Source organism: Drosophila subpulchrella, chromosome X, assembly GCF_014743375.2.
Source record: "Drosophila subpulchrella strain 33 F10 #4 breed RU33 chromosome X, RU_Dsub_v1.1 Primary Assembly, whole genome shotgun sequence".
NCBI lineage: Eukaryota > Metazoa > Arthropoda > Insecta > Diptera > Drosophilidae > Drosophila > Drosophila subpulchrella.
In genome coordinates this window covers 19,043,751-19,059,309 of record NC_050613.1, presented here as the reverse complement: position 1 = coordinate 19,059,309, position 15,559 = coordinate 19,043,751, and the positions used below count along the sequence as shown (strand labels likewise).

Sequence of the window (15,559 nt, the reverse complement as noted above, 5' to 3'; positions counted from 1 at the left end):
AGCCCATAAATGTATTATTGGTCAAACAAAGTGTGAGAATCAAACATTTTTTAATTGGTAAATTCAATAGACGCTACAGTCTTGCAATATCATTTTTATATAAGAAACTACAATGTTCGTACAGGTGACCTATGGATCCATTAGAGAATATTGACTTGTAAATACAAATACTTGAAGCCTGCACGAGTGCATTTCCAAAAATATTATAGATAACAAATGTATGATGACCATAAAACGATTGCTCGAATCTTGAAGAGCGTCACGGATTATTAGACCCTTAAATAAACGGGGGCTATGGGGTATGTCTAGACTTCGCTTCATCCCAGTCACCGAATTAGTTGTGCGACGTCTGTCGTGGAGTACTGAGGTGATCCACCGATCCACGAAATCATGCTCATCGTTTTGTTCCTGATCCAAATAATCGCTGTGCTCGGCAATGGCGGAAAATGTGAACCGAGATCCCTACTCATGGACCTGGTGGAGATGGTTCCCCGACATGGGAACACCACACTGTCCAAGTGCGAGGATCACTTGGTGGAACTGGGAAAAGCCTGGCAGGATCAGCAGTCCTGGGCGCTTAAAGGTGAGTTTGCGGTTGTAAAAAAAAGGATAGCCAAAATACATCCTGAACATTTTTCAACATTTTTTAAACTCCTATGATTTTATTCGCATAAACTCCATTAAAATCACCCAATATGTCTAAAAAAAAAAAGAAACGATATCATAATAGATTTGGAACATTAAATATTTTGTTATGATATTTTAAACTTAAAATGTTATTAACTGATTATATGTTGCAAGAAATTAAAAATACCCCTACGATCTAGAGCATAAGTAAATTATTTTTCCAATATATCTCAATGATATAATAATTTATTGGAACAGAAGAAGTACCTTTCTTTTAATTTTACGATTATTTCATAAGGTTTCCGATTGATTAGATCTGACTAAAGGCTTTCAAACAAAAATCTTTTTTGGTAATTTTCATTGATCAGCTGTGGACGCCTCCGGCGAGGGCTTCTCCAACTTCATGATGGGCCAAAGCACCTGGCTGGGCAACCGATTCACCTGTGGCGCGGTCAGCGAGCCGGTGACCGGTGACATGACCGCCACAAATGTGCGTCTGCTGCGCGAAGTGTCGCCCATGGAGTTCCACTATTTGGTGGCCTACCTCGAGTCCAATTCGCCGTGGCAGCTGCAGGTGTCCATCAAGCGGAGTCCTCTGCTGCACATTGGTCTCTGTTTGCCCCGGAGCTGTGGCGTCCCGGAGGTGGAGCAGCTCATCCGGCGATCCTTAGAGGGGAGAAGTTCATTTCGATGCTGGGACATGGATGCCCAGCTGGTCTATGCCAAGAAGCCGGAATTAAAAGCCCATTTCTTTGATAGCGGAGCGGTGCACCTGCTCCTTATAGTGGTGGCTGGAACCCTCGTGCTAACCCTTCTGGCCTTCAGCGGCCTGGCCCAGCAGTCCCGCATCCTGGCCTGCTTCGATCTGGCCAGCAACTGGCAGCTGGCATGGAAGCCGGCGAATCCCAGTCAGGAGAATAGGACCATCAACGGCCTGAGGGTGTTCTCCGCCTTCTCCTTGATTGGCGTCCATGTGATCTGGTACAAATACTTCTCCGTGGACCCCTCGGTCGAGTTGCTCGACAAGTTGGTGTCGATGTCCATCCAGCATAACTACTGGCCCAGCATGGTGGAGATCTTCTTTGTGATCAGGTGGGAATATTAAAATTAAATAATTAACACAATCCTAGCTATTGAATCGCGAATTCTTTAGAAAAATACCCTTCAGGCGTAATATTTGGTGGAAAATCACCGCGAATTCTTCAGCACACTGAAACGCAAATACTTTTACTACCGCAGTGGTTACCTGACGGTATTGAACTTCCTCAAGGACAAGCAGCTGCAGCAGAAGATAGCCGTGGATGGCTTCTGGGGCAATGGACGTCGCTATGTGGGACAGTTCATCCATCGCTACTGCCGATTGGCTCCGCTGCAGTTCGTGGTCATGCTGGCCGGCGTGGTGATGATGGAGTACCAGCGTCAGGTGTCCGTGCTGCACATCAACGATCCGCAGGACGAGCTGTGCCGGCGCAACTCCATGCGCAACCTGCTGTTCATCCAGAACTTGTTTCCCGTTGCGGAAATGTGCGGATCGTGGACCTGGTCGCTGGGCTGCGACATGCAGCTCCACCTGCTGGCCATGCTGCTGCTTTTCGGCCACAACAGGCACCCTAAGGTGGTCAGGTGGACAACCTATCTGCTCCTGGTGGTCAGCGCCCTGATTTCGAGCCTCCTGATGGAGGTTAAGCAGGTGGGCTCCAATTTCGAGGAACTGTACCACACCAACGAGTGGTCCTACATGAGTCCGGTGATCCGCATGTTGGCCTACATAATCGGTGGTTCGTATGCCTACACACATGTCAAGGGTCTGGGAACACCCTTCGATTTGATCATGCCGAATCGCTGGGCCAGACTGGGATCCGTCCTACTGATTGGCTGGCTGGCCAAGCTGGTAACCACGGATCCATTGCCGAAGGCCAGTGTGGTCTTCAGCTTCATGGTCATTCTGCGGGTTATGGTGTCCATGCTGGCCAGCCACCTTATCATCTGCGGCACCAAGTCGGACACCAGCGATTCCACTGCCCCCACCCGGTGGCTCCTGGCGGTCCTGCAATCGGAGCAGGTGCAGCGAATAAGCCGCTTCACCTATGCCATCTACCTGCTGAACCCCCTGGTCATCATGTACTTTTACCACTCCTTCAGCAGTGTAGTGAGACCGGACACCACCATGATAGTGAGTTTTCTACTTTTTCGATAAGGTTCAGGAAAAACATTCTACTAAAAAATATATCTATGTGAGGTAGACCTGTATGATCAGAAAATATCAGATTAACCAGCCTTTCTTATGTAAATCAAATCCAGTTATCATATCATATCATATATATCATATCATATCAATCATATACAAACTATTAATTGTAGGTTAACCATTTCGTTTAGATCTGTAATTTTTGACCCCATATCATCCTACCATTATTCCTTTTTTGTAGAAGTTTTTTTAATCAGATAAGATCACATTAACCGGAATTTCTTATAGAGAACAAATCTAGCTTTTGTTACTTAACTAATGATTTAATTCCATAGATCGAACGTATACAATCCATTAATTTTAGGGTATCCAATTCTTATAGAACTGTCTATTTGTACCACATATAATCTACCTCAATTTCTTGTAGCTCCTTCTTACAATATCCTGTTCAGCGATCTGCTACGTATTGGGGATCGTTTTCACAGTGCTCTTTGAAATCCCCTACAACCGGCTGATTAGACTGCTGACTACCTCCAGATTCTCGCAAAAAAAGAGCATGAAGAAGCGTTCATCTCAGGATATGCCCGAACAGACCTCCAATATTGCACTTGGGTTGTAATTGATCAATTCGTTGGCAATTGGTGTACTTTAAAGGAATATTTCGTTTATTTATCGAATACATTGAAATGCATACACGAGTTGGTTTCCTCAAATTTTTTGTTTGTTTTTTGTATTTTTTTTTTATCTTTATATTACTTTGTATTTGTTTAAATAAATAAGATACATACGTTTAATCATAATAGCAGTATTTATCGTGCAAATTTGATAAGCATAATAATTGTTTACGTTTTGCTCGTTTTCCTCTTGCAAGTTTTTGTCGGGTTTTTTGTTTTTTTCTCATTACGAAATAAGTTTAAATATATGAAAAAAAATATATATTTGCTTCTTCTTAATTTTTGCTGTATAATTTGTTGTCGTTTTTTTGTATTATCATTTCTCATCATCATTATATATTTGTTTTTTGTTTTAATTAGCTGCTCTTGCTTATGGTTGCGTAAGGGCTGTGTTAGTTTACTTTTTCTTTAAAGTAAAAAACGATCTGCGCTTTGGTTCGTCCTTTTGTGAGGTGGCGGGCAGAGTCTGGGATCTGCTGGCGGCCACCGCTGTCGAATCGCTCTGGGCTTTCAGGGAGGTCACCCACTGGGACATCTCGGTGTCGTCATGGGCCTGCAGCAAGAACAAGGCTCCGTTGGCGAGCCTGCAAGATGGGGTTGAAGATACAAGATACATTATAAAGACTTTATATAGGATTATGAAGATTTTCTAGAACTCACTTGACTCGCAGCACGTGCTTCTTCTTGGTGTAATCACTGGCAATCTCAATGGCAGCGTTTTGCAGATCGTAGCTGGGCTCACCGCGGAAGGTCAATTCGGGATTACTCTTGTAACCCTTCTGATCTTTGTAGAACGAAATGCGTCCGGCCCTGGCAGCCATGTATACCTAAGAATCGAATTTATAAAAATAATTTAGAAACGCGAATTCTTCAGGCATTTGTTGGTATGGCCATTACAATTGTTTAAAACCATTTAGAGGGTTACTAAAACTATTTGATGGATCAAGGCTTACCTTATCCCAAGATCGGTTGGAGGCCTTCTTGGTGGTCGAATCCCATTCGTGTTTTCGCGTCACATAGCCCTCGTTTTCGCCGGCGGCTGGTGTTGCGCCTCGCTCTAAGAAACACACATGCAATCGATTAGTTTAGAGTTCGTGATGCCCAGAGGATTCAGCCATAAAATATAAACACAAACGGAATGATCAACTCCCAGGGGACTGGGTCTACACTTATGCTACATGCCATGGATCTGCGCCTAGCTAATGCTCGGTTAATTATACCTGTTTGGATCTCGACAACACGCTCGAACTCGACGGCCGTGTCTTTGGCGGCTTCACGGGTTTAAGTTGGTGGTTGGTTAGTTGGTTAATCCGTGGCAGGGTGAGTTTGGTTTGAGTTTGGTTTAGTAAGCATGATTGAATGACAGAGAACGTTTAGAGATATTTTGGTTAGACGAAATTCGGAGCGGGATCTTGAGTGCTATCTTCACGGGGACGTTGACAGTGCGGCTGGGATGGATATGTGGATGTGGATATGGATATGGATTTGGATGCGGATATGGAGGAGGGATGCTGGACCATGATATGGGATTGTTGAAGATATACCCCTTAAATGTTAATGAAATGTGTAACATACCAAGTTGAATTTGGTAATATTTTCTTAATATGTTCAACAATCCCATGTATCCTACTTGAAAGATTGTGCTCCATACCTGAATCATCGTGCGAGGCTCCAACGTCCACGTCGTCGCGTCGCTCAGCCTCTCGTTTGGCCTGTTCCGCCGCCTCCGAGGCGGCCTTGGCCTCCTGCTCCTCCTTGATGCGTTGTCGCTCAGCCTCCTCCGCCAGCTCCTGGCGCCTCTTCATTTCCTTAAGCTCAAACTGGAAGGAGGAAATGAAATGTTATACCGACTGTATAAGGTATACGCCCAGGTGAACACTCACTGTTGTCAAACGCTCAAGAGCACTGAAGCGCTCCTCTTGGGCGGCGGCAGATTTTTCAAAGGCCTCGTGCTTCTTAATAAGGTTCTCCACCTCGTCGATTGTGTGGCCCAGCTCTGAGGAGAGCAGGTACGGCTCCTGGGCAATCAGCCAAGCCTCGGCCACGGCAGCATCTCTGGCGAACTGGTACACCTCCAGGACTACACAAAACACAAACATCAATGATTAACCAGGGATAAGCGGTTTAAGGATTCATGTACTTACTCAACTGGAGATTCTCCCACCGCTCCTCCCAGCGGCGGAGCAGGGCATTGCGGCTGTTGCTCAGCGACAGCAGGCGATCCTTGATGTCAGCGGAGGCGTAGTGGTTGCGGGTGAGCAGCTCCTTGCCCAGCGAGATGCACGCCCCGAAGTTGTCCTCCCGCGTGTCGATCTCGGCCTTGAGGCTCTGGTGGTTGTTCATCAGCAGTTCCACGCCGGACACGTCCCGCGGCTTCTCCGAGGTGTTCATTTGGCGGACAAGGTCCTCCATCCAGATCATCAGGATGCGCACCATGTTGAAGAAGCGGAACAGATCGCCCGTATCGGCCAGTTTCTGTTTGCGTGCATCGCACATCGCCTGCAGATTGTCCCAGGCATGGAGCACCTCCTGTTCCCGGTTGGTGATCTCCTTGGCCTTGTCGCCGGCATAGGCGTCCTGCAGCTTGGCGGACTCCTCCTGGATCTGCTGCACCTGTGAGTACAGGGTGGTGAGGTCCTGCAGGAAGTTGTGGTGCTTGCGCTGCAGCGTCGACACGGAGCCGGCATCGCGTCCCAGCTCATCGGACACACCGTGCTGCTTCTCGAGGATGCGACCCAACACATCCTTGCAGTCGTGGAAGAACTTGTGCAGCTCCCGGGAGGCGGCCAGCATCTGGGTGCGGGTTTCAATCAGCTCCAGCAGATCTTGCCACGATTCGTTCAGATTGTCCTTCCACTCGGCAATGGTGGCGGAGTCGGAGTGACCGGCCTGGATGAGATTGTCGGCGATGCCGTTCACCTTGGCCACCCGCTCGCCGCCAACGGCCTCCGTGTCGCGGGCAAACTCATTGAAGCGCTCCGACAGCAGAGTGACGTGGTCGAAGTCCTGGCCCAGCTCCTGGGAGCCGGCCACCACCTCGCGGTCGGTGATCCATTGCTCCAGGTCGTCAACCTCGCGGCTGAGCATGAACAGCTGCAGGGCCTCATTGAGGCGGGCCCTCCTCTCGCCAGCCAGATCCTTGAGTCCGGCATACAGCTTGTCCAGCTGCGATTGCTTGACGGCCACGGCATCGCCCGAGGAGATGTCATCCCCGCTAAACTGGCGGGCCACCTCGCCCAGCTGACGAATGGTGTTGGCATAGTCCTCCACCGATTGCTCCAGGTTCTCGTGCTTCTTCATCAGGTTCTGGGCACTGATCTCGTCCTTGCCGCGATCCTCGACCATCATGTAGAGCTCCTGTTCGCTCATCCAGGACTCAGCCTCCTGGGCATCGAAGAAGTACTGCTGCACCTTTTCCGACTCCAGCAGATGCTTGCGTCGGTTCTCGATGGCGTCCTTGAGTTCCTGCCACTTCTGGGTGAGATCGCTGATCAGGGCCTCGAACTTCTTGGCATCCTCGTGACCTTCGTCGATCAGCTTGCGGCCATTGTTGCAGATCGCATTGATGCGGGGCTCGTGGTTGTCGATCTCGGTGGCCAGCGACTGGTTCTTCTTCTTGAGTACATGCACATTGAACAGGGAGTTGCCGTAGTCCGGCGAGTTGGCCACCGGCAGCTTCTCGTCGATCCAGAGCTTCTCGTCCTCGACATCGCGACAGAACTGGAAGGCCTCCTTCTTCTTCTCGAGCGCCTTCTGGCGCTCCAGCAGCGGCGCCTTGATCTTCTCGAAGCGCTCCAGCACGGCCGTCTTCTTCACCACAATCGGCTCGATCTTCTCCTCGGGCACCGTCTTCTGCAGATATTCGGTCTGCTTGTCGATCTCCTCCACCTGGCGGGCCTTCACCGCCATCTGGGTCTGGATGACCTGCTGCTTCTGCATCAGGATGTTCACAGAGGTCAGATCGTTGGCGGTATCCCCGCTAACGATCTGCTTCTCCAGGTCGGTGATGTACGAGTCGATGTCGTCGCAGGTCTGCTGGACGAGCACCTCGCGGTTGGCGTCGAACAGCATGGCGCCCTTTTCCTTGGTGTGCACCTCCAGGTCGTCGAACTGCTTGGCCAGCTCCTTGAGCTTCGGCTCGATGACGTCCTTGAATTCGGGCTTCTCCTTGGACAGCTCCTGTGCGGACTTCTCCGCCTCGAACAGGCGCTCCTTGTTGGCGGCAATCTCCGCCTCGAAGGCCTGGTGGCGCGTCCACTTCGAGTGGATGGTCTTGGCGCTCCTGTACGACTCGTCCTGGGAGGTGGCGTACTTCTCCTGCACCCACTCGGCCAGCTCCTCGAGATCCTGCAGGAACTCGTGCAGCTTCACCTGGTTCTTCAGCTTCTCGTGCTGATCCAAGGCCCGCTGACGGTTGTCCTCGCGGCGACCGGTGATATTCTCCGCCCGCTTGCCAATCTTGTCCGCATCGAAGTGATCCTTCTCCACCAGGGTGTCGGCCACCTGCAGCAGCGTGTTGATCTTGTCGTCGTTGGCCTCCATGGTGGTGAGGAATGCCTCGTGGCGCTTCAGCTGGTTCTCGGCCTGCTCCAGGTTGACCGGGGTGTCGTCCTTGCTGAGGAAGTGCTCCTGCTGGCTGAGCAGCACCTCCGTCTGGCGGGCGTCGCGGTTGAACAGCTGCTGGTCCAAACTCTGCGACAACAGCACCTGCCTGTTCTCCCACATCTGGTGCAGCTCCTCCCAGCCATCCTTCAGAGCGTTCAGACGCTCCCGCAGGAACATGTACTGCGGATCGTCCGAGGTGTTGCCCTCGGTGGTCAGACGCTCGCCGTACTCCATCATGTTCTTGTAGTCCTCGGTGTAGTTGTCGATCTCCTCGCGGATCGACTGGTGCTGGTTGAGCAGCTTCTCAGCCTCCGGCAGGGAGGTGGGCGTGTCCTCGGAGGCCACGTCCGTCTGGGTCTTGGTTAGCCAGGTCTGGAAGTGATCCAGATCGCGCAGGAAGCGGTGCAGATCGCCGGCCTCCTCCAGCTTCGAGTCGCGCTCCTTGAGCATCTGGGTTAGCTGCTCCCAAATCAGTTCGATCTGGGCAATACGCTCGCGGATGATCTTGGCCTCCTCCGGATGCTCATCCTCGATGCTGTTGGCCTCGCGCTCCAGGCTCGAGAGCTTGGCCTGAATGGCGGCCAAATCGCGATCCATGCCGCTGAGGCGACGCTGCAGGGTCATCACACCGGTGAGATCCATCTCCAGGCTGTCGGTTTCGGTGAGGATGCGCTTCTTGTCCTCGATCCACGAGATCGTCTCGCGGCACTCGATGTAGAAGGTCTGGACACCGTGGGCGGACTTCAGGTCATCCATCTTCGCCTCGGCCTTCTCGCGCAGCGTCGACCACTCCTGGTTGAGGTGGTTCTGCCGCTCCAGAATCTCATCGGAGTTGGGATGCTCGACGTGGAGCAGCTGGCGGGCCAATTGGTTAACCACGGCCACGCGGGAGGCATTGGCGTTCATCTCCTTGTCGAAGCCCTCGAAGCGATGCTTCATGATCTCCACATCTTCGATGTCCTTGCCGGGCGTCATCGTGTCCAGCATCTTGGTCTTCTCCTTGATCCATTGCTCCACGCCGTCCGCCTCGGACATCAGCTTGTACAGGCTGAGTGCGTCCAGCAGACGCTGCTTGCGCAGCTTGGCCAGCTCGGTGAGCTCCTTGTACCGGTTGTCGATCGCCTCCAGGCGCTTGTCCACGTTCGCCTTCTCCGCCTCGTTGAGCTTCAGACTCTCGGCCTGTTTGTGCAGGGCGTCGATCACCTCGGCGTAGTTCTTCAGCTCGTCGGCCACATCCTTGTGCTTCTTCAGCAGCGACTGAACATTGGCCTCGTCGCGGCCCACGTCCTCGCTGGAAACGATGCGCAGGGTGTCCAGCATCCAGTTGTCCACGTCGTCGACATCGGCGAACAGCTGGAAGTACTCGACGGCGTTCTCCAGGCGCTGGCGGCGGTACTTGGTGAGGTCCAGCAGGTGGTCCCACTTGGAGAGGATCTCCTTCAAGCGATCCTTGATGCGATCCGCACCGAAGTGACCCTCGGTTATTAGCTCCGCCCCGACCTTGGCCACGTTCTGCAGTTGGGGATCGTGCGACGTTATCTCCGACTCCAGGGCCTTGTGCTTGCTGAGCATCAGATTGACGGTGGTCAGGTCGTGACCCACCTCGTCGGTGGAGACGATCTGCTCCTTCTCCTTGATCCAGTTCTCCTCGTCGGCGGTGTCCCAGTAGAACTGCCACAGCTTGCGGCTCTCCTCCAGGCGGCTGCGACGCTCGACGGCCAGGCGGACCAGCTCGGCGTAGGCATCCTCCAGCTGCTGGACGCGCGACACAATGATCTCGGGATCGCAGGGCTTGTACGACTCGGGGTCGTCGCTGAGGAACTTCTGTGAGTTCTGGACCACCACCTTGACGCGCTCGCCCAGGATGTTGATGTCGGCCTCGACGAGCGAGTGCTTCTGCAGCAGATCCTCGACGCCCATCAGATGCTTGCCATAGTCGTCGGTCATCAGCAGCTGCTTGATCTCCTCCATGTTGTCCAGGATGTAGAGCATCTCCTGGAAGTTCTGCTGCAGCTGCAGCGAGATCTCCAGACGCATGCGGCGCGCACGCAGCAGTTCCAGCAGATAGGTCCACAGGCGCATAACGTTGTCCTTGCGCAACAGGATGCGCTTCACATCGTGATAGCGCTCCGATTCCAGCTCATCGCAGACGGCGACAACCGCCTGGACGCGCTCCTCATAGGCAAAGATGTCTGTTTCGATGGCCTCGTGCTTCTTGGCCGCCGCCTCCACGGCCGCCAGATCGAAACCGAAGTTATCCTGGCTGACCAGGCGTTGGTTCTCCGACAGCCAGGTCTCGCGCATTGAGGCCTTGCGGTCAAAGCGGGCGGCCAGCTGCTCCAGCTTCTCCTGCCGGATGAGCTCCTCGCGCAATGCCAACTCCCGTTCGTGCTCAGCCTTCTCCAGGCGCTCCCAGGCCTTGTTGATGTCCGATATCATCTTGCCCTCCTTGGGGGTGTAGGGCTTCTGGTTGTTGGCCCGCATTTTAGACTGCAGTGTGAACAGCAGCACCTCCAGGTTGCCCTTCTCCACGAACTTGGGCGGCTTCTCGATGGTGCGGTAGTTGGAGAACTGGGCCAACTGCCCTTGGACGCCGGCCAGGGAGTTCTCGAACTCACGCTCGCCGAGCGACTGGATGGTCGTCTCGATCCACTTCAGCAGATCGCTGGTGAAGTGCTCGTAGTCGTGGACCATCTTGTCGTTCTCCATGGCGATGCCGACCACCTTGCCGATACGCTTGCCCTGGACCGTCTCCTGTTTGAGTTTGCTGAAGTAGTGATAGTAGGTGACCACGTACGTGATGATGGACTTCTCGTCCGGATGCTCGACAAACACATCCTCGGCATCGAGCAGCTTGGCCAAACCAAGCTTATCCTCGGCCACGTCAAAGGCGTTATTCAGGTTGTGGATGGCATTGGTCTTCGAGAGCTTCTCGAATTGAACCAAATCCGGACGGTGTTTGTGGATGATGGCGTTGAAGGCCAGGCCGTCGCGCCACGAGGTGGTGAAGTTGCGCACGTTCACATTGTGATAGCCGGCTGTCTTCATCTGGCACCAGAGGAGCAGGGCATCCTTGGCCGACTTGGTCTCCTTGTTGTCCACCTCCTCGATGGTGATGTCCTGGATCTGGAAGCGCAGGATGATGGTCCAAATCAGGCCCAAATTGAGGGAAGCATTGCCATCGACTATGTCATGGGAGCCAATATTCTCGAGATGAACGCGCTGTTCGCGTAGGAACTGCAGCGCCTTGTCGACATTCTCCAGGCAGTGGATACGCATCTTGCCCTTGGTGGGCTTGGGCAGACGTTCGCCGGAGAGGACCTCCAGCAGCTTGATCAAGTGCTTGCCATCCCGCATGTCCACATACAGATCGGCAATGCGGCAGTTGACCCGGCACAGATGCGAGTTGACCCACTTGGTGAAGGTCTTCTTTTGGACACTCTCGCGCTCCTCGGCCAGGGCCTTGATCCTGGAGCGCTCGAACAGACGGGAACTGGAGTTGCCGCCATCGTACTCGTACTCATCGATGTACTCGTTGCCAGGACCCTGGCTGGGATCCCAGCGAACAATCGAAATGTCCGTCGTCATGGCTGGGGATCTACGGTTTCCACAGTGGATTCGTCCTTAGTTAGTTATTACTTTTTAGTCTCTAGTTGCTAGCTGCCAGTTTCTAGGGTTTCTAATGTGTGTGTGTGTCGTTTCGTTTCACGGGAGCTCGCCACTCCTACGTTCGTCGTTTCTCTGCGTTTTCCAAGTCTATCCTTCGAGTCCAAACCGAATGTGTTGCCTTCAGAAGAGAATCACTGGAAGAGGCGGTGGGAAAATCGGTTAGATAATTGTCAGCAGCGACTGGTGATTCATTCGTTTTTTTTTCTATTTTTTTTTTTTTTTTTTTCATTTTTGGGCTTGGGCTGAGATGGCGTCACACGGGGGTCGCCGGGGTCACCACTAGAATGTCCGATCGCAATTGTGACTATGACTTAAAGCGATTACATCACGCGGTGGTCAAAAAAAAAAAAAAGAGAGTAGAAAAAAACATTAAACTGGGGCGACCCTCCCCCAACCGGATTCAAATGGCAAACCCGTGAAATTGCAGGAAATTCAATTCACAAAAACCATCGAAACGGCAGACAAAAACGAAATATATGTATAGCACACACGAAATGTATGTACGAGGGTATATTATATGTCCACATAACGAGTGGCTAATTACTGAGGGTTTGCCTTACATGCGGGCCTAATTCGTTTAGAGTGTCGTCTAAATGCACTTCGGGCTATTGTATTTAATTGTTATTTAATTGGTAATTCATTTACAAATGGTTCTCGGTGACCCTCTTAATGGTAAATGAAATTAATAATACTAAGATATCTCTATAAATAACAATGGTCATTAGATAACTAAAGTAAGAACCAACCAGTAATTGATAAAAAAAAAAAAAATTTGTTTTTCTGCTATCTTTATGACCTCAACTGTATGTACTCATCACACACTTCACAATTCCATAAATCATGCTGGGCCCAGTTCCCACTTCCATTTTCATAGGCGAGCTTTTTTTGTTTTATGTGTCTGTTCGTTTTTTACCCTTTTACATGGGCTTGTATACTGGTATTTCACTTTTATCGCCATAGCCGACGATTTGAAATTATGACCTATTCACACGGCAGTCGGCCCTCGAAAATCCATTCAGTTTCACACATCGCATCGTTTTTCACACATTTGCAAGCTTTTGGGGCTGGAAATGAAAATGAGCTAAGTACTTGGGCTGTACTTTTTCCGGTTAATGTGTTTTTTTTGTTTGTTTGTCGCTGTACTTTCTCCGTGGCTTTCACATTTCGTATTAGGAAAACAAAGTAGTTAAAACAGAATATGAATTTTTCTCATCCAAGTTTTGGTTTCAATGGAAGCCCAGTATTTATTATTTTTGTAATCTATACATATATATAGTTAGGATTCTTTATTAGTTTAGTTTTAGGTTTTTATCTTGGTGTTTTCTGTTTATAATTTCCATTTAGAATTATATCTTATGTACTTTATAAAATTACATTGAGTTATCTCTTTAAAAGCGATTATTATAAACTTATTTTACGTTCGTTTAAAGATTAGAATAGATTGCTCTAACAATATTCAATTAAATAATATAACATTGCCGACCTAGGTCAAAAATGGGAGCACTGATGGAAATGCACTTGTTCTGTATCTGTATCTGTATCTGTAAATGTATCTGTGTGAGCCTGTGTTTTGTGCCAATGTCCTTTGACCTTTATTCCCCATTCGCATTTGCACAGGTGCTGGGGTCATTCCCTTCCACGCACACAATGATAACTTCTATTTTTACGCCACCACAATTAAGTAAGCTGCTGATTTCATTTGAACTAATTTTACGAGAGCCCCACAACAACAACAACAGTAACAACCGTAGAGCGAGCGAGAATTGTTAAAACAAACAAAAAGCAGAATCAGCACACGCACACACGCACGCAGCTTCTATCTTCGTATTACGTAATATTTTTATTAAAACGAAGCTTAAAACTTTGAGAGAGCGGGAGGGAGCAACAACAAAACTGGAGCGACAGAGAGCGCGGATGTATCTGTGTATCGTATCTGAAAGGTGGTGCAGTTAGAGGTGGGAGTGTGAGTGAGGGGGAGAGAGAGGTAGAGAATCGGGGTGGAAACTGCACAAGTCGCTCTCGCCAGCTAGCCCTGTCCCTCTCACACCACCCCCCACCCCCTCTTTTGATGGTTGGTGCTTTTGCTTTTGCTTTTGCTTTTTCAAGACTTAATTATGATTATGGGCCGTTCCGATCCGATCCTCTTGTTTTCCCTGTGAGCTCATCGCAGAGAGAGGAAGAGCTACCAAGACAGAGAGAGAGAGCGAGAGAGCGGGGCGTGTGTGCAACTGCGAGTTCAATTAAACAGGCCAAGAGTTCAACTTTGGAAACTTGGAAATGAAACCACCACCAAAGTTGAGTTTTAGCCAAGGAAAAACCAGTTTTCCCTGCCATTTATGAGCAAGTTAATGAGTTTTCGGCGATCAATTGATTCTCCCCATGTATGTATGTATGGGTGTGTGTTGTGTTTACAACTGTACATAGGTGATTTGTCATAAACAACAACAACACCAGCGAGGTGAAACACAAACAAACAAACAAACACACAGCCATTGAGCAAGTGCAGCTATATGGATTTGAGGTGAACCGAAGAGAGCTCCATTTTACTTCGATGAAGAAAAGAAACTTCACTTCAACTCGTGACCTCTGGCGGGGTGGCGAAAAGGGGGTGGGTGAGGGGTGGTGTTGTTCTGTTGTAAAGAGCGTGTGTTGCCTATTTTTAGTGTTGGTGAGCAGCACGTAACTGTATTTCAGCCAAGTGCATAGGCGTATGCGTATCTATGAGGAAGCAGAAGAGCGCACCGCACCGCACCGCTTTTATTTCATAAAAAAACTCACAAACACACGGAACGTCTTTTTATACACATATGCGTGCATATATATATATCTCCGATTAGGCGATAGCCCGTGTTCTTCATTTTTTTTTTTATCACCAACTTAACTGACGCAAATGTTACTTAAGGCTTGCGCGTTCCTTTTCCCACAGCACTGTTTTTTTTTTATTTTTGTATTGCCTTTGGAGATCAGAGTCTTGGCCAAGCCTTTTATGCTTATATTTACATTGGGTAAATTAAAAAATAAAAAAAATGCGAGCACTCGTCCAATTCGATTACACACTCACACACACACACGCACGCATGCTACGCGCTCTCACCGAAAACCGAATGATGTCATCAACGGCGGCAGAGGCAGCAGCAGCAGCGGCAGCGACGTCGGCAGCGGCGAAATATATGAGTTTGCAGGCAATTTTAATCGATGATGTTTTTATTATGTACATACATATGTAGCGAAAATCGCTCGGCTTAATATTTTAGCCCATTTCTCCTGTCCACAAACAGACACACACACAGGTACACACACACGGACACTCGCAGCACACACAGATCCATTAGATACTTTTGCACTCTTTTTCGTGGCCTATTCACTTGGGCGTTGGTCTATTTCACATTTCTTGTGCACCGCCTGTTTCGCGCCGTTTTCACTGCACTGCGGCGTCCTTCACTTACCTACTCGATAATTTTGCAGCTCCACTCGCCCTAATTGATTCATAAAACACAGTTAATTTCATAGATTTAGCACGTTCGACTAAAAATCTTCGGTCTGGCGGATGAACTTCACTTGGCGAGAATGGAAAAAATGTATGTATTCAAAACATCGCGTTGCGAACGAGTGAACGAAGTGAACAAAAAAGTGTTAAAAAACACCAAGATGCAGTGTTAGAAACGCCACAGTTGCTCAGTATTTAAGTTGGTATAAAATCGGTATTAAAATACTGCAAATACCATTTGGCCAACGAAATTAGTAGTACCAGAAATCCCAGAGAATGCGAACGAGCAAAAGCAGCTAAAAAACGCCT

The 15,559-nt window shown here is 49.7% G+C and overlaps 2 protein-coding genes across 4 annotated transcripts; one reads left to right on the top strand and one right to left on the bottom strand.

The window, feature by feature from the left end:
- The first annotated feature begins 333 nt into the window (after positions 1–333).
- LOC119555905 (O-acyltransferase like protein) lies at positions 334–3,434 on the top strand. Its single transcript, XM_037867595.1, has 4 exons — positions 334–583; positions 996–1,719; positions 1,867–2,800; positions 3,243–3,434. The coding sequence occupies exons 1-4, from the start codon at positions 391–393 to the stop codon at positions 3,432–3,434; spliced, it is 2,043 nt and encodes a 680-aa protein (XP_037723523.1). The 5' UTR covers positions 334–390.
- A 19-nt stretch (positions 3,435–3,453) lies between these two features.
- On the bottom strand, positions 3,454–15,376 carry LOC119556883 (spectrin beta chain). Of its 3 annotated transcripts, none has more exons than XM_037869360.1 (8): positions 15,210–15,376; positions 5,634–11,897; positions 5,373–5,569; positions 5,141–5,309; positions 4,710–4,760; positions 4,443–4,546; positions 4,150–4,316; positions 3,454–4,073 (listed from the first exon to the last, which is right to left on the bottom strand). In XM_037869360.1, exons 2-8 carry the CDS (start codon positions 11,680–11,682, stop codon positions 3,887–3,889), a joined length of 6,924 nt encoding a protein of 2,307 aa, XP_037725288.1. In that variant the 5' UTR covers positions 11,683–11,897; positions 15,210–15,376; the 3' UTR covers positions 3,454–3,886. The 3 variants fall into 3 exon arrangements, with proteins under 3 accessions (XP_037725288.1, XP_037725289.1, XP_037725290.1); XM_037869361.1 differs by having other exon boundaries at positions 15,214–15,376; XM_037869362.1 differs by lacking the exon at positions 4,710–4,760.
- Between the last annotated feature and the right edge of the window lie 183 nt (positions 15,377–15,559).